At 40.2% G+C, this 19,925-nt stretch overlaps 1 protein-coding gene across 11 annotated transcripts in view; it reads right to left on the bottom strand.

Annotated features, from left to right (window-relative positions):
• camk2g2 (calcium/calmodulin-dependent protein kinase (CaM kinase) II gamma 2) overlaps positions 1 to 19,925 on the bottom strand; it is a 78,013-nt gene that overhangs the window by 32,669 nt on the left and 25,419 nt on the right. For all 11 annotated transcript variants that reach the window (XM_053621766.1, XM_053621755.1, XM_053621756.1 and 8 more), the window contains exons 3-6: positions 10,561 to 10,620; positions 2,815 to 2,869; positions 2,240 to 2,305; positions 134 to 206 (exon numbers count right to left, since the gene is read on the bottom strand). In XM_053621766.1, coding sequence (XP_053477741.1) covers positions 134 to 206; positions 2,240 to 2,305; positions 2,815 to 2,869; positions 10,561 to 10,620 — 254 coding nt within the window. The remainder of the gene's footprint in view (positions 1 to 133; positions 207 to 2,239; positions 2,306 to 2,814; positions 2,870 to 10,560; positions 10,621 to 19,925) is intronic.

The raw sequence follows: 19,925 nt of genomic DNA, 5'->3' as shown, positions 1-19,925 counted from the left end.
TTGCATTGCAATCCTGTGTGCGCACATGTCATGCCACTCAGTTGCCAAGTGAAGGGGGTTCAAGCGGGATTGGGGTCATCTGATGACGTGCTCTGCTTTCGGCACAGGTTTCCATAACAACGGCATGACTCACCTTCAGGTCCCTGTGCACAATGTCATGCTGGTGAATGTGGCTCACGCTCTCCAGGATCTGATTAATGCAGTGGCTGAGAGAGACAAAGGGAGAGACGGAGAAAATAAAAGAAGGGGAAAAGAAAAATCAATCGCTTAACACCAGCAAACTATGAAAGCAAAACAAGAAGGGGAAAAAGTTAAAGCTGTTGTATATTACTGTCACTGCCAGGTATGCATGCCACCGAATAACGGTGTGCACAGAACATAAATTGATAAATTTACCATGCCACCTAAGGGCCAAAGCAAATTTTCAAATGTTCTCACTGCACACTATGTCGACAGACTGAACGCTAGTTACCTTACAAACTCACATGCATTTTGTCATTTGAAAAAGCTCTCTAGGCTATATCTTAACACTTAAAAGAGAAGGAAATAAAATTACTAACATTGGCACCAATGGAGCTAAACTGTATCCACAGATAAAAGGAAAACATTACTAATTATTATTTCTTTTTTTTTTTTTTAACTTAGGTGTCCCCAAGTGCTTGATTTTGCAGAATCATGTGACAAAAATCAAGCCTCTGAAAGCATGCCAAGCAGGCAGCCTGTGGGTGGCAAACTCTGCATTTGTTCTACAATCTGGAAAACTAGGTGGCAGGCTTGGCCTCCAGGCCTTCTGGCCCCATATTGTGTGTAGATGTGTTTCTGCTGCCCACTTCTTCAGTAAAGTTGGCCTACATTATCTCTCAGTCTGAGCAATCCCAGCAGCTTCTATGAGTGAGCATTAAATATGTTTGAGCAGTACCCTGTAAAGGAAGAGGCTTGAATCAGACCAAATCTCAAAAGACCCCTTAATTATTACTGAATGGCTATAACTAGGACGTACCACCACATGCCCAGTGTTCCCGGGATCTGCCGCGAATGAATAATATGACTATGAATGAATAAATCTAACGGGATATCTTGGGTAGAAGTGGCATTAAATCAGTTATCTTTGTGATTAGCTTCTTCTTCTTCTAATTACTAATTCATAAACATGAGCTAGAACTCAACACAGGTATATTCGTGCTTTGCATATTGCCTATTTCTTGTGCACTTCTATTGACTTGTACTACAGAAATAGGATGCGGTTGATTGATTTTCGACGATGCACTTCACGCTTAAGATGAAGTCTTAGGATTTACTCCTACTCCTGGATAAGAGGAGAATAACACAGTGTTACTACCAGCTTTTAACTAAGATTTTCTTTGGGTGTTAAGACCATTTTTGCAAGTAATTTATTCAGAAGATTTATACACACCAGCCCAAAGCTAATCCTGGTGGTGGAGTTTTTAGACATGAAATAATGTCTTTTACGGTGAGGAGAACTACTTGTGTAAAAAGTCTTTCAATGTGTCTTGTTGGTTATTTGTACTCTTTTTAGACTAAGGTTTTGCTCTTGGAAGGTTTCAGAGCTGCAGTAGGTTATGGTCTTGGCAAACATTTTTGGGGCTTGAAGAACAGTTTCACTAACGGTTTTAAACAACACAGCAACATTTTTTTTGTTTGTTTTTTTAACAGGTTGGTGTACGCTTCATGACCACATTAATTTGCACAACGCAGCTAAAACCACAAGGGGGGGGGGGGGGGACGAGAGTAACTAGGTTTAGCCTGTCTGATCTCGGTGCTTAAAAACTCTTCAAGTTTTGTTGTCTAGACCGAACATGCTTATAACATGAACGAACAACACTGTTACTCAAACATAATCGACGATGAAATCTCCATTTTGGTAGCGAGCCAAGTAGCTAACTTTCACCAACAGTACACTAACAGATGTACACACACCTACAATGTTACTATAGCAACCAGTGTGAGTGAATATGAAAGCAGTCAGATCAAACTGAGTTTACTCACTTGATAATTGCAATGCAGACACAAAAATCAAATTTGAAAAATGTCTACATTACAGGTAAATAATATTCAGGTGCATTGTTCTGTGACCATTATTTCCCCCATATAGGTAATTAACAATGTATTATTTGCAATAGTGGCCTGGCAAAACTCCCCTCAATAACAGGACTTTGGTTTTTTTTTGCGTGTGTGTGTATGTGGGTGTGTAAATGTTCCGGTAGTAAACCGGACCAACCTGGCATCAGCTTCACTATAATACTCTCTAGCAACAATGTCTTCAAAAAGCTCTCCACCAGTGACACTAGAGGGATAAAAACACAAGGAGTTTGTCATTATCACAAGGCTGAAGCATGTACAAAAGTGACCCACAAATAAAGCAGGCAGATGTATTGGTTCAAAAAGTAAAAAATTAGTCTGGACTACCATTTTGAGCAGTGTTTAAACTGTATAAATGATTCCCCCACAAATAACAAACAATTGCTAATAACGAATGAAATCCAGTCAAAATGAAAGATTGCGGCTCTCCAATAGGTTTAATTCAAGTTGTTGTTTTTTGGCCACATTAGCACTTTGTGATGAAGAAACCCATTAGGATGCAAGCGATGAGCGTTCTTGTGCCATAATGATGGTGAACAGCAGAACTTCATCAGCTAAAAAAAAGTTCCCCGTGACAGAAATTTGGAAGAACAGTGCAGAAAATGGTCACGGAACACAAATAAACCCGCTGAGAATGCAGAAAGGCACCACCGCATCAATGTATCATCCAATATAGAAAGCAAAAAAAAAAAAAAAACCAGCTGAGGTACTCACAGGTCAAAGACAAGGTAATGAAAGCCTTCTTCTGAGATACTGTCATGGAGTCGCACTGAGAAAAGAGAAGAAAGAGAGAGAGGATGTCAGATAGAGAATGTGAATATATATACGGAGGTAGCTATTCTTCCGATCATAAAGACCAAGAAAGCCAAGAGAGGCAGTGTAATGATTCAGACTCAGCATTTCGGCATGAAGTGCGCACTTAAAGAGTGACAGGATGTCTACCCAAGTTTCGTGTCACTTGCTAGAATATCACGCATCCATGATGCAGTCCACAAAAGACAGAAATTTGATGAGACATGCAACAAGAAGTCTCAAATGAGGAGGCTAGGGGGCCACATTAAAAGTAATAAAGACAGAGATTTATAATCACAGCTTTATGTTGAACACTACAGTCTTATAATCATATATTACAATTCATATTCCTAATAGATAAGTTCATGAAAGTATGTTTGTATCTGCAGCTCTGTAACATCTCGTGCTGTGCTTCTGTGTAATTTGGCCCTGCTCTTTAACCAGCTAAGATACACATTTTTGTCTCTTTTGCAAAGAAAAATGGGATGAATGATTTGGAGCCAACCAACCATTGCAGTTTTGTGCGTTTGAGCTATACAACTTAAACCATATTAACTAAAAAAGCATTATTTGCTTGTGTTTGGGCACACACACACACACATTTAATATGATTAGATCTCAGTACAAACAGAAATGTGGCTGTGTGAAGGAGGCGAATCTCCACAGCTGACCATGGCCAAGCACAGAGCCAGGGCATTATCACTAGTATGGAGTGGATGGGACTCAAACACACGGTTCAACACAAACACACAGTATAATCTTTCAAATCTGAATAGTAAATTAATTGTCTGAGTATTATTATATTATTGTTTCCGAGTATTATTAGAGCAATTACAAACGTTGCATGCCTAGCACATGGAAGAACGTGACCCACGAGTGGGTGAGTGCTTTATCAAAGCTTGAACACTGTGGATTGGCTGCAAGTTTGAAAGCTATCAAAAAATATGTTCCTAGTTTTCAGGAAACATTGTAAGAAGGCATAAACCACTTTCGTCACATACCATGCTTACTGTCTTACATCGAACACAGGGTTATTCATTATTTTTATCCAATGGACAAGATTTTCAGTGCGGTGAAACAAAGAACTAAGAAGCTTCTTGCCACATCTCTTATTTTCTGTGAACATTGGAAACTATTCTTCTTCTACGGCCACCCTAAAATACGGTCTTCCTCAGGGTTCTATTCTGGGTCCTATTCTGTTTTCTTTACATATGCATCCTTTAGGGTCTGTCTGCCACCATCATGGCATTTATCATCACATGTATGCAGACGACACACAGTTACATCTCCCTCTGAAAACTGGGAACGATCGGTCTCTAAAGTCCCTTATGGACTGTTTAGATGATGTGGAAAAATTAGCTGTCTGACAATTTTCTTCAAGTAAATAAAAGAAAGTCAGATTATTATATTTGGTCCACCAAAACACACAAAGAAGCTAACCAGTATTCCTGCCCCTTTACCGATAAGTGTGAAAGACCATGTGAGAAATCTTGCGGTCATAACTGACCCAACCCTTAGCTTTGATAAATAGATCAATTCCGTTGTTAAAGGTAGCTTCCATCAGCTTAGGATGGTTTCTAAGCTAAAACATTTTCTTAGTTTTAAAACTTTAGAGATAATTATTCATGCTTTTATTGCATGTACGAAGACAACTCTCTTTATGCAGGCCTCTGTAAGCAGAAACTGTCCCGCCTACAGCTTGTGCAGAATGCTGCAGCCAGGCTACTGACTGGATATTACTCCTGTGTTATCATCTCTTCACTGGCTGCCGGTTCAATTCAGGATTGATTTAAAGATTTTGTTACTTGTTTTTTAAGCAGTACATAACTTGGCTCCACATTATATCACAGATCTCTTAAGTCTTCATAGTTCTTCAAGGCCTTTGAGGTCTACAAATCAAATGTTGTTGGCTGTACCTCGGTCTTAGCAAAAATCAAAGGGTGATCGGGCATTCTCTGTACTTGCTCCTAAATTATGGAATGATCTCCCCCGTTATATTCACTTGGCCCCATCAGTGGAGATTTTTAAGTCTCAGCTGAAAACACGGTTTTATAAGTTGCATATAAAATTTGAATTGGGGGAAGCCTGAGTACTTGAGATGTGTGTTCTGATATTGATCGCACTTTGTATATTTGGTTTCTGTTGGAGTTTGTAGTGCTGTTGATGTGTGTGTCATTTCACTGTTTTTTTTATTTTCTGGTTGTGAAGCACTTTGGTCAACTCTGTTTTTTTTAAATGTGCTATATAAATAAACTGATTCGAGTCTCAGTGCTTGAGTTTTAAAAAAAAGGTAAGAAGTGTAACGAACAGGGTCACGTTTCAGTTTGATGAAACTTTATTTACAGCTGCAAGATGTAAAATCCAAAGTGGAACCGCACACGCAAACTCTCGCTCTGGTTAAAAACAAAACAAAAAAAAAAAACACTGACTTGGCTGCATGCAGACAGTAAGTTAACTAATTTTACTAACTTAGCCAGTTAAATATGCAGTAAGCTGTGAAATTAATTCGAGTTTAAAAGTGGAAAATGATGGCGCATGTCAAGTGTAGCAAGTGTCATTCAGTGTACTTAAATAACGCATAATACATTGTGTGTCCATGCATACTGCACAAGATCATTTCTATCCTAATTTTATGTGCCATACATGTAACATTTTGTGCTTTTGGACAGCAGTTTGAATAATCGAATGGTAATCTTGCATGAAATGCCCATCCCTAATGTCCACGTCCCTATTGGATGCATCAGTGACACCCAAATTGATCTCCTGCCATTTTCCACCTACCAGCTATCAGCTCTCCCCCATCATATGACTGCTATTAACCATGGAGGGTGAATCCTTCTTCTGAGACACATGAAGTCAAACACATCTTTTAGAAATGCTGCATCACAGGGCAGTGTCTCACACCTGGAAGAAAGTGCTATCTTCCATCTTCCACATACACGAGCTCACAGATGCCCGTGATTGGTCAGTGTCATCCGTCCCATCCAGAGAGAATGGCCAATTTGCTCTCTTAGCTCTTGATCACTGATGCATGTGGCATTGTCAGGACCGTGCATCAGCGACACCCTTGAAGTGTCAAACATTATGACATGTCATGAAGATGCTTTGTGGCAAATGTTTGTATTAAAGGATGTTTTGAGATGAGATGAGATGACTTACAGGTCGTTACATCTTTTATTTTATTTTTTTAAATTATTGATTGGTAACGCGAGGGAAAATGCCATATTACAGCAGCCATTCATAGCACAGCTCAGGTGTAAACAACAACATAAACAGAAGAAGCAACTAACAAAAAGAAGCAATTAATAAGTAATAAGCCGAACATGCAAAAAGATAAAAGAAAAAACTTCAGAATCTAAGCTGTTGAACACATTTCCTGGAAATTGCTACGTATTTCACATTAAATGCCCATCTAGATGTATTCTGTTACACAATCCATCCTGTAAGTAGTTTTAAAACACATGTAAGTGCTGCTTGTATACCATTAAGTATTGCTAAGTGTGTGTTGAATGTGGATGAGAGTAGGAGAATGAGAGTAAAAGGATCTTTTTCTTCCCCTCTCAATTGCCCCTTTGTTAAAGAGTGTATTTGAGGTGAGAGCAGACAGTCCTTTTGAAATGAGAATGAGAGAGAGAGAGAGAGAGAGAGAGAGAGAAGTTAGAGTTTAATGTGGGATGCTGGAAGGTGAGATGAAGAGAGAAGGAGAGTGAGAGAGAGAAGACATGACAGTCATGTCAGACAGATCAGGTGTGACTGGCAGGCATCACAGGAGGATAGACAAGCTGATGTATTAGACAACGCTCGCCACCAAGATTATCACCAACTGAAGGATTATTTTGTGGAAGAATGGTGTTCATCCCTCCAGTTCGGTTCCTTGTTGAATCTGTGCCAATGTGCATTGAATGACTATGTCGGGCTTTTTTTTCTCCTTTAATTTGTCACTCATCTGAATATAGCTACAGTACAGCAAAACAGAAGTTAATCCTACTTCTCTTTACAGTGCTTCTGTAGAGTTATTTACTGCCTTATTTTGTTGATGCAGGTAACACAGGTGTCTTCAGCACGTTCAGTTGGGTAGCAATTAACGTAAAGTGAAATATTAAACAACAACAAGCAATGAGATAAAGCTTGCATTTTCTATAGCCGTGCCATTATGTTTATATTTACAGGAGCCAACAAGCTAGATAATATCCAATATCAACTGAGATTATTAGTTAATAAAGGTTAATGCATTAAATATTTTCATTATCTAGATACTACAACCACAATAGTTGCAATCATCTGTGAAATTTAGATGAAAACCTACTCAATGGCTAAAATAACATATGGTCATAAAGGTGTAGACCACAGTTGGAAATAAATGGTCCGGGAAACTTGTCTGTGTTTTAACCCTGATGGCATTTGAGGGGTGTCTTCAGGTACATCAGTTTAAATAACGAGTGCAGTCGTCTACACTCGCTACCTCAAAACATTCAGAATGATGTGGATAACTGAACACGCGCTAGTGGTACAAACAGGTGTAATGACAAGCTTGTTCTTCCACCGTATATAGATGTAGTCAGGGGTATAAAGGCAAATATGGATTTAATCAAATGTGTAAAGGCAAATATAGATGCAGTCAGAAGTAACCTCATGCACGTTCAGCACATTTTTCATTCCCAGCAGAGATGTAGCGAGTATGACCAATAACTCATAACCAGCACAGGAACTCCACACACTCAAAACTAAGGTGATACTGGCATTATTTTCATGATTTTGCATGAGGTCGCATTTGTTATGATATGCACATTTCTCTTCACTTAATGCAAATTTGCCTCACATTAATGCATCAGTTAGCTCTCTGGCTATGTCTCATTTGCCTAACACTGTCTCTTTCCTTCATGCTCGGGCAGGGGTATTCTACAAAAAAAATTGTAAAAGGTAAAGCCATACTCGTAAAAGTCCCAATAAGCAGCTAACCTGACTGTAAGGTGACATCAGTTACCTTTTAATAAGGTAACTTCGAAATAAAAGTGTGCTTGACACTTTTCCCCACAAAATATATTTATTTCCCAAAATATAAACAAATTAGTGAGTTAAAGCGTCATGAAACACTAAACTACATTTTCTGAGATTTTAACAGAGGTGTTCGTGTCGCACGTCATAAAAGACAATCTTAGCATTTGTTCATTTTAATTGTAAGAGAAAGCTGGTTAATTTTCCTGCTATTTTCATCTTCCTGGTTTAAAATCTCGTCGTGTCACATGTCACAGGCAATGTACAATAGTACATCGATGACTTGTCGGTGTCTCATAATTATTCATGAGCCTGCGTGTTCTTATCCTATGAGAAGATACTTTCTCTTAATCGACAGCACGTGGTGCTTTCCTACAGATGTAGCAGATGAGAAAAACGTTCAAATGGGTCGCAGGTGTTTGGTTCAGTGGTGTAAGAGTTCGAGTGCGTTTTCTCGGGAGAGCTATGAGAATTGTAAAAAGGTGGACTTCGGACTTGCTCACTCAGTCCCGAGGACTTTTCCATCCCTTCAAATGAGGTATGTGTAATTTTAACCATGACAGTTTTACTTACCTTTTGAGCTAATTAAACCGCTTACAGCTGCACGGGCCGTCGTGTGCAAAACTATACAACGAGAGTCCGCGTCGAAGGGAAGACCTTTTGCCCTTTTATTTGTGAAAAGCTCGAGCCTATTAGCTAACTACCATTCCAATATTTCTCTAATCCGCGCTGCGTCCGCTTTTAGTTGATGTTTTCCTCCATAGTCATGCCAGGGGCTAATGATTCAAATAGACAGGGCTTAAGACCTGCACCGCTATCTATTGTGTCTCCATTTAGCCCTGGGAATTCAGGAGGAGAGAAGTCCTCTACCTCATCTGCAAACTTTGTCACTATCTATCTTTTTTTTTTTTTTTTTGAGTGTTCCGAAGGCTCGCCCCCCTCTTCCTCTCCTGCCATTTCCCTGCCACGCCCCCTCCCTTCCTCGCACAGCCATCCACGACCATTCAAGCTGCATTTTTCAAAAACATTGAGATTTAGACTTGAGCTGAAAGAGGGAGGTTTCATGACCCTTTAAATAATCATTACATCATTGTGAATGAAATGAATGAATAAAAGCAGTTAATGCGCTGTGCAGAGCCATGTGTACATTTCCACGTTCATGTACGTGGCCTTTCTTTGTCTTGCGTCATGTCTGACACTCCTGTATTAATATTTGTGTGTTTACTGATTTTTAACGCCATGTCAGCAACAAGGCTATTTCATGGCGATCACAGGGTAAGCAGTACAAGATGTAAAATTGACAAAACTATATAAGATGTCTAAGCTTAACACAAGACAAAAATTCTAAACCGTGTTCAGGTGATACCTCCCTGAATATTTCCATTAAGCAGGTCTCTGAATAAAATCCTCTTCACACTTATAACACCTTGTAATGATAGCTCCGAGGCTATTTCAGCCTCATCCGTGTCCTGTAGCTTTCTAGTTCTGATTATTCCTTTACTGTTGTTTAGGTATGGCTGGAAATTGGCTTTCATGGGAAAACCAGCCAAAGTACCTGCATGCATCAGATTATCAGTGTGGACTTTCCTTGAGTGTTCCACCAAACCCTGACCCGAGCTCAACTTTCTCACATCACTGACCGCTCCTGCTATCCCTGAGATAACGGAAAGGGATAACTTTGTAAGTGCCATGACGGTTGATTCAGAGATTCTAAAACGATAAATCTCTGCCAGTTTACACATCCAGCATCTAAATTATCATCTGAATGCCGCAGCAAACCACATTCCTCAAATGCCAGGACCTCTTCCTCCAGAGATATAGGTTACAAGTTATAGCAAGGCGGTGCTAGGGACTGATTCTACCCCAGGTCCCAATGGGGCCTCATGTATTTATGTAAAGTCACATATGACTTTTTTGTCCCAATGCACACCCCTGCTCTGAACAGATGAGACATGTATATTTTATAAAGCTTGGGGAAATAAAAACATACTTCTCTGTCCATTTGTCTTTTCTTTTTTTAAAAAAAAAAAGGTGCATTAGGTAAGACATGACTTTTTTTTTTTTTTTTTTTTTTTTTAAAAAGACTAGGCCTCCAACAGTTAGGTGGGTTCAGTATTTGAATGATGCCTGAAATGACGGACCGAAGGCGACTCTAAAAACAAGCAAGCTTTCTGGACCAGAAGCCAGTTTTCCAAACAGGTTTTCAGCGAATTAACTCACTGAGTGCATTGTTTTTTTCACGTTCTACATCATGTCATCATGTTCTACATATCTTCCAGGCTGTGCGTACCTTATGTGTGAAACCTTCCCTTGCTAATGTATCAAGTTCTCTCTAGTCTCTAGTCTGATGAGCTGCCTTCAGCTAAATAATTTACATAAATACATGAGATGAGATAAGCTACAACTGATGCTACTGACATTTTTAGAAAACTGCTATAACAGAACTACAGGCAGTTTTTTCATACACTGATCATTTCTGCTACAGTATTTTTTCTAAGTCTAGGAGGTTATGTCTGCCGATGTACTTGGCTGCGTCTGCATCTACGCAGCGGCCCGCTAGTTAACAACCCCTGATCTAGACCTCCACTCACTCTGTGCTTTTGATTGCTGTCCTCACTTCAACTCGGTTCACACTGCCCAATCTGTACGTGTATGTGTGTATCAGATACTCACCTATGTTGGGGTGTTTGAGCAGACGGCAGATCCGAGCTTCGCGCTCCAATTTCTGATGATCTGTGGAAACAATGACACAGACAATATTTACAATCCTCAGACTATCAAAAAGTACATCCAACATTGATCTTCAAAATCCCGGCATTAACAAGAACACAACAAACTGCCAAACATGAACTGCAGCAACGTTTCTGTGCTCTAGGAACACATGACGAATCAACCTGTGGCGTATCTACTAGCCTTGTATAGACTGACTTTTCACTGCTCATGATTTTCAAAACAGGATTTTTCTAAATCATCAAACTGTTCTAAAAACAACTGGCTCACAGTTGCTTCTGTAGACAGTCTCACCTGGATACTGTAGATTTGTCCCTAAGAACTGCTTCTGAATTCATAAACACTGTCCTGTGCTCATCCCAGGACTTACAACCTGCTTATACTGTACAGCCTTTCAACACACTTAATCTTATAGTATACAGATGTAGAAGACTCTGATTTATAAGAACGTGATTTATAATCCCACTATCCGTTGTCTCCCAGAAAAGCATCGGTTCTCGTTTGAGTCTGGTTCCTTCTCAAGGTTTCCTCTTCATGCTATTTCAAGGAGTTTTCCTTGCCACCGTCACATCTGGCTTGATCGTTAGGGATCTAGATCTACATCTAGAGGTCTTTTTTCCCCCAACATGGTCTATTGTTAAAACGCACTATACAAATAAAATTGAATCGCAAGCTCCGTGTCCGCACGATTACGGAGTCAGTGTATGGCCGTGTGTGTACGAGGTTAGAAAATGAAAAATGAAATGCGGCCTGTAGCTGCATAGATAAGTGTGAAGCATTAACCTAGTGGAGCAGACAGAACAGAAGCCTGATGCTTGCCTAATGAAAACGTTGGAGCTTTCAGGTCAGCTGGGGAATTCAACAGGAACTACATGGTGCCTTGAAACGCATAAACATCTAAGAACACACCAAGCGAGCCAATACATCAAAATATGTTCTATGTGCCAAGTACCCCAGATAAACCGAGAGGCTTAGACGCACCCACACACAACCTACCGTTACAGCACAGCAATAAATCAGGCTAACAGGCCCCACACAGTGCAGCCATGCAGCATAACACACACAGGAGATGTGCATGCCTGTAAACGTTTAGACAACTACAGTAGGAGGGCACCAGTGAAAGCAGCAGGAATGTTAACGAATATACATAACATATGCACACACTTATACACACTCCCTCTTCCCAGGGAAGAGCCAGAGTGCTGGTTAGGCCGTCATCTCCAGCGGCAGGTCTGGAATTCTAATCATGCGTTCAGTGCAGCAGGTCCTGCTGGGTCTGCTCTCTCTCGCATTCCCTCTCGTCCAAGTAGGGACTTCAAGCCGCATGGATGGAAATAAATCAGCATTAACACCACAGTCCTGAAACTCCAATATGACATCAGAATGGCTCATCAGTTATTGTGCTTCAAAAATGATATTTAAAAAAAAATCTGCTTCATGTATTAAATGAGATGAGGAATTAGTACTCTTGAGGTATAGCTTTGGAAATGAGGAAAATTAGCCAGTGTCCTACAGAAAGAAAAATCAATGCTGCACATTTTAAAAAGTTTCAGTGCCACCTAATCTAAATGAAAGTCTAAAACCTGAAACTAACTCACCCAAACATCAAGTTGTAGTTAACATTAAACTCACGCAGGAGTAAAAGAGCAAAGCTTTTCCCATTCAGCTCAAATACAGAGAGAGAGAGAGGGAGAGAGAGAGAGAGAGAGGGAGAGAAAGAGACTGAACGTATTCGGTGTGTACAAGGGGGAAGTCAGTACTGCACTGTATGAACTGCATAAACTAATTAGAGTAAAATTCCAGAGTAATAGGAGCCCGAAAGTGACGCTGGAGACCGACTGCAACATCAAAAGGAAAAACAAAACAAATAATCATCCAATTTCTAAATCAATTACGTAACAAAACAGTTGAAAGCAAACAATTCAAATTATCCTGAAGAACACCGTAAATAAGGTTTACATTTATTTTAAATGGCGTGCGCAACGTCGATTCAACGTGACTTTAATGAGCAAAAAGATGTTGGATCGATGCAGAGATGTACATTGTTTCGATCAGGGAAGCCGGAGCAACGGGGACGAGTTGGCACTTGAGCCGCCACTTTTCAAACCACTGGGGCAGTGGCCCAGCACTTCAGGTAATAACAGACAGGTCTGACTCGGTTATAAAAACCAATCAAAACGTCCAGTTCAGACGAGGGATGGGACATTTCCTTATTGACACGCTAACGTTTCAATATTCTGAGCGAAATATGCACATATTGTGTATTCTGTATCGATTATAGGAACATTCCTCAAATGACATTCTTCAAATAAAGTAAGTAAGGCTTGCTGGGGAAATGTTTATCAAAACAGACGGTTACTACAGTGACAGCTTATTGCAGAACGTGAACACGTTTTAAAATATATTGTAGAATTAGTGCTATCTAACTTTGTGGAAAATGCAAAATGAAGAATGTGGGGTCGAAACAAACTACTCTGACCTTCAATAAAAGGTGTGTCGTGCCCTGTTGTATTATAATCAGACCCTGGCTCCATACAGTGTTAAATGTAAAATATATAATTAGTCTGTATGTTTTTATAGACAACTCTCAGACAAAAATCTTGTCCCACCACTTTTGGAGTAGTGGCGCCACACCTGGTTTCGATGCCGTGAGAGACCTCGATTATGCGATGATCATACGGCATTGTTCTTTGGGAAGGCTGCTAGCATACATACCTGACGTAGACGGGGCAACCAGAGAGGAGCTAGCATGGCAGTCGAAAGCTTTGCATTTCTCTGTCTGCACTTTTGAAGATGCTTTCACAGATTGTGTGTGTTTCTGCCTTTACAAGCAAAAATCCTGTTGCACTTGTGGCAACGAGCGTTGTCTGCATCAACTCTGGCGAAGTGTAACCACACTTCTGAACGTTTGGTTCTCTACGTCATCGTCACTCTGTCTATTAAGCGGGAGTTTTCGTGTTGTGTGTGCGTGCTCGCTGTTGCGTATGACAGACGGCCTCCGCGCACAAGAAACCTCACTTCTGGATCGCGAATAACGAAAATGCAGACGAATGTCTTAATATTACTGCAAATTAGAAAGGGTTGGCGAGATAAAATGTGCAAGATAATATTTATTCATCAGTAATAAATAGTACAGAAAGCAGAACCGATAGCGTTGGAGCTTATCGATACTACAGCTTTTTCATAATTTAGCACCGGGGCCAGTTTAATACCAGGTTTCGGTACAATCCCAATGCAGCCGCGTTGAATGTCTGTTGCTAGGTTAATCCACCGGACAAAATAGAAATGCCACTCACCCGGATGAAAACCAAACGATAATCATCGTGGAGGACCTCGGTACCGAGGTCGCTGGCCCAACCACTCACAAAAAAGTTGTATGTCTCCATACTTTTGTATGCTTTCATTTGTTGAGGAGTATGAGGAGTATGAGGATGTCCGGAGAACAAAAGGTACTTGCTTATATCTACCGCCTCGATGGCCGGCAAGTATTTCAATTCAGTAGAAAAATCGCTCCTCTTCATAACATAAGCATCACATCCAACATGTGTTGTGATTTTCTGTTTATACCTTTCTCTTGTAATAGTGTCTAAACCAGTACAGTACAGTACAGACTTTCCTCCATCTCATCCATTCTGCTTTTCACTTCCTGCCCTCCGTCTGAATTTCACGCAGCATCAGAATCACGTGACTGCAAACAAGCTATAGGATAAAACGGACATCATATATTTTTAAAAAAAAAAAAACTCTACGATACATATCATAACATTTTTGTATCGCGCTATATCGTACCCACAATAGATCATTACACCCATATCAAGAACCCACTCACTGTGCTGGCCTATATCACAGAGAGGGATTATATTCAGTGTTATACAGTAACAGCACACACACACACACACACACACACAGCAGGATATGTATGCTTTCCCCCCCCTCACTGACACATCCTGGTTTTATTCACTGCAAATACAGTCACGCTGGTTTTAATGTTGCCACCCACAGCATTCGATGCTGAAACTCTTTGCCTATGTTTATAGAATCGCATCGTGGTTTTAGCACTGAGGCATGTAATTTGCTTAATATTTTTCGGAAATGGGCCAGTGTGAGTGTGTGGGTGAGAGTTTGCAGCAGGATCAGAGGTCTTATTACCTAACCGCATTAACACCGGACGCTCAATATTCAGCACCTCTGCGGCTCTTTTGCAGAACGGTTAATCTGCCTCCTAGCTGTTTCCGAGGATGAACGCACTACAGGGGTATGTGCGCCCCACAGAAACAGAGGCTGCATGCAAACAACCAACCACACACAGTATTCCAAAAATGCTGTCAGGGCTGTAATACGTGCACGCAGATGCAGGCTTAACCTGTTCAAATGCAGCAAAGCAGAGCTCTGATTTTCAATGCTCTCCTTCTCATAGGGCCTTTTTCCGCATAGAGGCTCTGGAAATCTTTCCTGTCCTACTACAAGAATGCTTATGACGGTAAATTAGCAGGAAAAGTGCACCGGCATCAAGTTTAGTTTGTTTTGTTGCGCGAATATGAAAAGGCTGATGTTAAAGATGAGACTGAAGGTATGCAAAAGGTACTCGTTTTAAATGCCACCCAGCCCTCTCCTGAAATAAATGTTGATCAATCCTGCCCAATCTCAGTTACTTTCTAGCTATTTTCTACAGTACTAGATAATCCAAACAAACCAAGAAGTCATTTAGTTTAATTGAATTTATAAATGCTGTAAACCTGTTGCACCCCAGTACACTCTCCGGTTACTCGGTTTGTTTAATAAATTGCAATATTTCTGCATTTTGGTCAAGCACTGTGCAATCCACCTGAATAGTTTCTACATCAAGAAGTAGCATCTCTCGAGTAATAACTAAAAATCAGGGTGGATGCAACTCACAACGCAAAACCGATGCAGTTTCCGAGCAATAACAAGCACTCGTTTTATGAATCATAGGGCAGCAGTTAGGCGATGTGATGTACAAGCATATCAGATTGCACATGATGTCATAGATTTGACCCAACAAAATGGGTTCACAGAGACAGACTAGCGGATAGTCCACATCGTACTGCTATGGACGTTCAATACAAGACCACGCTCCTGTTCCCCGAATGAGAAGATAGACTGATTCTATTGCCATGACACCGGTTGTCCAGGCAATACTGTCTCCTGGAAATAGAGGCTCGGAGTGTGATTATGGCTCACTTCATCTCGCCACCTGCAACAGACAGCCTAATGCATCAGTCTCCATCAACCACTTCCATTAGCAATCAGACTGACCGCATGTGAAATTGTTCTGCACAAGCCGGGGCTTGCAGACAAATCAGTCATGCAGTGGGAGTGATTAATCTGAGTGGCAGCAGTAAAAGGCTGACAACCAAGGCCAGTGCGGATATATGCACGAACATGCTTTCTCTCACTCGCTCATCGACACTATGTCTCTGGTAGTAACAGCTTTTCCCACTGAAAGTTAATCAGCTCCTCCGTTCGCAGAATTCAGTCTGATACAGTATGCAACCGTGATTCTCTGCTTCGATTTTTACCATTTTAATTAGTGTTGAAAGCGTTTCTGACCTTGAGACGGAATACCATATTACGCACAAAGATACCAGTGCTGAAACAATACCATGTTAACAAAAAAAAAAAAAAACGCCTGGAACAAGATTTGTGAGTGTATAATATTACAATAACATTACATCAGGACAGCCGGAAATATTACCGAAAGCTGGCTACGAGTAGCTGGGTTTTTTTGTTTGTTTGTTTGTTTAAAATTATTATTAATTACCTGTTAACAAGGTTACAAAACTGAAGTCAGGACTGTAAATAAACATAATTGGTTATTAGTAGAGATGCACCGATGTATCAGCCGATAAAGGCTATTTTTCTGGATATCGGACGGTAGTTTAAAAACATCCGATGATCAGGGTCGATTATATCCTGTCAATCAAAAGAGGGCGGGAAAACACATCGATTTCGTGCTGTGTGTAAAGATGATGTCTCTTGTGTGGAATGATGTTAAAACTGCAGTCTGTAATCTCTGCACTGCTAAAATTTTACACCGGACGGTGCAGCAGTGAAGCGGGAGTTTCGACGTCAAGTCGAATTTATTTTGCCGTGCTGAATTAAAGCAGTATACTGATGAAAGATTTAAATAAAGATGAGTTGACACAAAAGTATATATATTGCACAGAAAATATATTTGTAGAGTAGTATATTTCATATCCAGTTAATGTTAATATATAAAAAGAAAGTTGATATTATATATTACCAGTTTGATGTTCAATGATGAAGTAGTAATGCTTTTATTTGTGGTGAGTGAATGTGAGACTAACAGGAGGTTTTTTTTAGACTTCAGTCAATGTTAATATGAATTAATAACATTCAATAAATTAAGAAATCTTACTTTAATCTTCAGAATTGAGTTCATGTGTTAATGTTAATTTGAGTAATGTGTTTTCTGTTTATGAGACCAGTTACTGTGAAACAACTTGTTGAAATGGAGAGAATAAAGTTTTTATTTGTATTTCCTTCTGGATTGTGGAATTAATTATTATTAATTTGAAAGAAGGCATAAAAGGCAGAACTATCGGTAATCGGCCGATATCACTCTGAATAATCAGTTATCGGTATCGGCCGATAAAATTGAAATAAAATGATATAATGTACACGTACTGTACACGTGCTCTGTGGTGAAAGTCAGCTGAGATACTTATTGAATTCTTGATGAGAAGAAAAAAAAAAAAAACACGCCGTTTCATTTTCCCAACATAAATCTCCGTTCACATTTTGGCAGAGAAGACATTCGCTGCTTTATCTGCTTGGCAACACAGACAGGGAATCTAAGGTGCATCAGAGGAAGATGTTGTGTTGCTCTGCTACAGAGTCAGAAAGCAGCTTATTCAAGTTCATATAGAACCACAAAACAGGTGAAAAAGAAACACACGAGATACAACACACTATTTTTGTCAATATTAAATCTCCACACACAACGTTTTCCGATAGACATTTAAATGATCCGACTTGATAGACAGGTGGCATCTACCGGCGATTCCTGATACTGTCGTCAATCATCCTGAGCCTACCTGACACGTTCTTAATGGAAAGTAATTGAAATGCACAAGAACAGCAAATGGGAATGAAACATGTACCTGAAGGTTTGGCTGACAAGTCTAGATAATACATTTCATTACCTGCACTAGGTGACGGATAGAAGAATGAGATTAACTTCAGCATATTTAGCCATAATTCACATTCTAATGTTTATTTAAAAAATAAAATCAATTACGCATAGTATTCAAACAGTGAAATTCACTGTAGATGCAAAACTAGAAAAACAAACAGAAGCAATATCGACAAGCTTGTTAAACATCCAGAACGACTTCTAAATAGCTAGGTTTAAGGTTTAAAACGAAACCGACGGATATAAAGGGAGAGCCGTAAATCTTCTGGTAAACTGAAGCAGAAAAAAGGAAGGAGAGTCTTTTCTCGCACAGCTCAACTCGGAGGTCAGAATGGTCCTCTGAGCTAAAAATATGCAAATGCTGCAGCTTAGTACTTCTGCAATCTAAAAGATCTGGAAAGGTGTCTAACTGCTACAGAGAGAGGGCTTAGTGAGTACTGCTTACACACCAGGATCTGCTGAGCTCTTTTACCGCAAGTGAAACCCACATGAGCTGTTGACTTCAGACACGACACACTCCGTGCTCGAGCCAACGTGTCCGAGTGAACCATGTGACCTCCAAACGATTACCTGAGAGTTCAGGAATAGGACACACACTATAAACTTTCCACCATTTGTGGAGGGTGGGTTTTTCCTCCTGCGTGGGAAACGCTATTGTTTTAAACAGAGGGGGCTGAATAGACTTATATAAGCACACCTCCTCCTCTTGGCTGAGAGAGAGAGAGAGAGAGAGGGAAGGAGACAGACATTATACATAATTATAAATAAAAAAAAAAAAGCAACATGTTTTAAAAACATGCTTTAAATGATGTCATTTAGTCAGAACCCTTCTCCTTCAAGTGACGACGAACATTTAGTGGCACAGGAGAAAAAACAAGCGTCCTACCATCAGGAGATTGTGAGTTTGAATCTCGATGATGCAACAACCATCTACGGCCATCTGTGCTCTCTGTGTGGGAGTGATGGCATGCTCGCTCTCCCCTGTCAATCACAGTGACAATCTGGGAGTCTGGGAGTTTATGTATGCAGAAAAGGGCAGATAGCCGTTTCCTCTGTGTGTGTTACAACTGGCAGGTGACCAAATGATGGGAAATGGAGGACAAAAAAAAAAACAACGAAACACTTGATTGTGGATTGTTTTGCCTGCATGTGTAGGAAGTAGGGGACAAAAATATAATGATTCTTATGATTCTTGAAGGCAGGGGCACGGTGGCTTAGTGGTTAGCACATTCGGGGTTTGAATCCTGCCCTATATCTTTGGAGTTTGCATGTTCTCTCAGTGCTTTGGGGTTTCCGCTGGGTCCTCTGGTTTCCTTCCCCAGTCCAAAGACACGCGTTGTAGGCTGATTGGCATTTCTAAAAATTGCCCGTAGCGCGTGAATGTGTGTGATTATACCCTGAGATGGGTTGGCACCCCGTCCAGGTTTGTTCCCTGGGATGGGCTCCAGGCTCCCTGCGACCCTGTGTAGGATAAGTGGTATGGTAAATGGATGGTTGGATACTGGAAGGCATTTCTACGATACCTGATTTGTATCAGGATACATAGCTTTGTTCTCAAACTGCAGGAAAAAAATAAAACTGTTCAATGTTACTTGCATTTTTTTATATCTATAAAAAAAAAATCCTTGTTTATTAAAAAATAAATAAAAACATTTCAAACAAAAAAAAAAAGAGAAAAAAGAAAAAAAAATGTACATTTTACAATTTAAAAAATAAGCACAAAATTTTATCACCACATCAGCTGCTTTCAGCCGAGTCAGTCTGTAATTATTATTATTGTTCTTTTAAGTAAGAAAATGACAGCATGATATCAACGATATCTTAGAAAAGTGTACTGTGACATAATTGATCAAAGAATCAATAATATATTATCAGATCACCCAGCCCTAGTGGGAACAAGAGGGAAGAGAAGTGAAAATACTCCAGCAGCCACAGTAACCGAGCCTCTTTACAGAATGCTCCCTCCTTCCAGGACCAGAGAGGGTGAAGCAGAACGGCTCTCAGGTCTGCAATGTGCCTGTTATTGTGAGAGCAAGGTTCATCCTCACTTCTGCAGAATGATCAAGTACACAAGTTCCACAATCCACAGACCTTCAGCCTTCACCTCTTTTTCTAATCCTATTTGCTTCGT

Source organism: Ictalurus furcatus, chromosome 3, assembly GCF_023375685.1.
Source record: "Ictalurus furcatus strain D&B chromosome 3, Billie_1.0, whole genome shotgun sequence".
In the NCBI taxonomy this organism is placed as follows: domain Eukaryota; kingdom Metazoa; phylum Chordata; class Actinopteri; order Siluriformes; family Ictaluridae; genus Ictalurus; species Ictalurus furcatus.
This window is presented reverse-complemented; position numbering and strand designations above follow the sequence as displayed.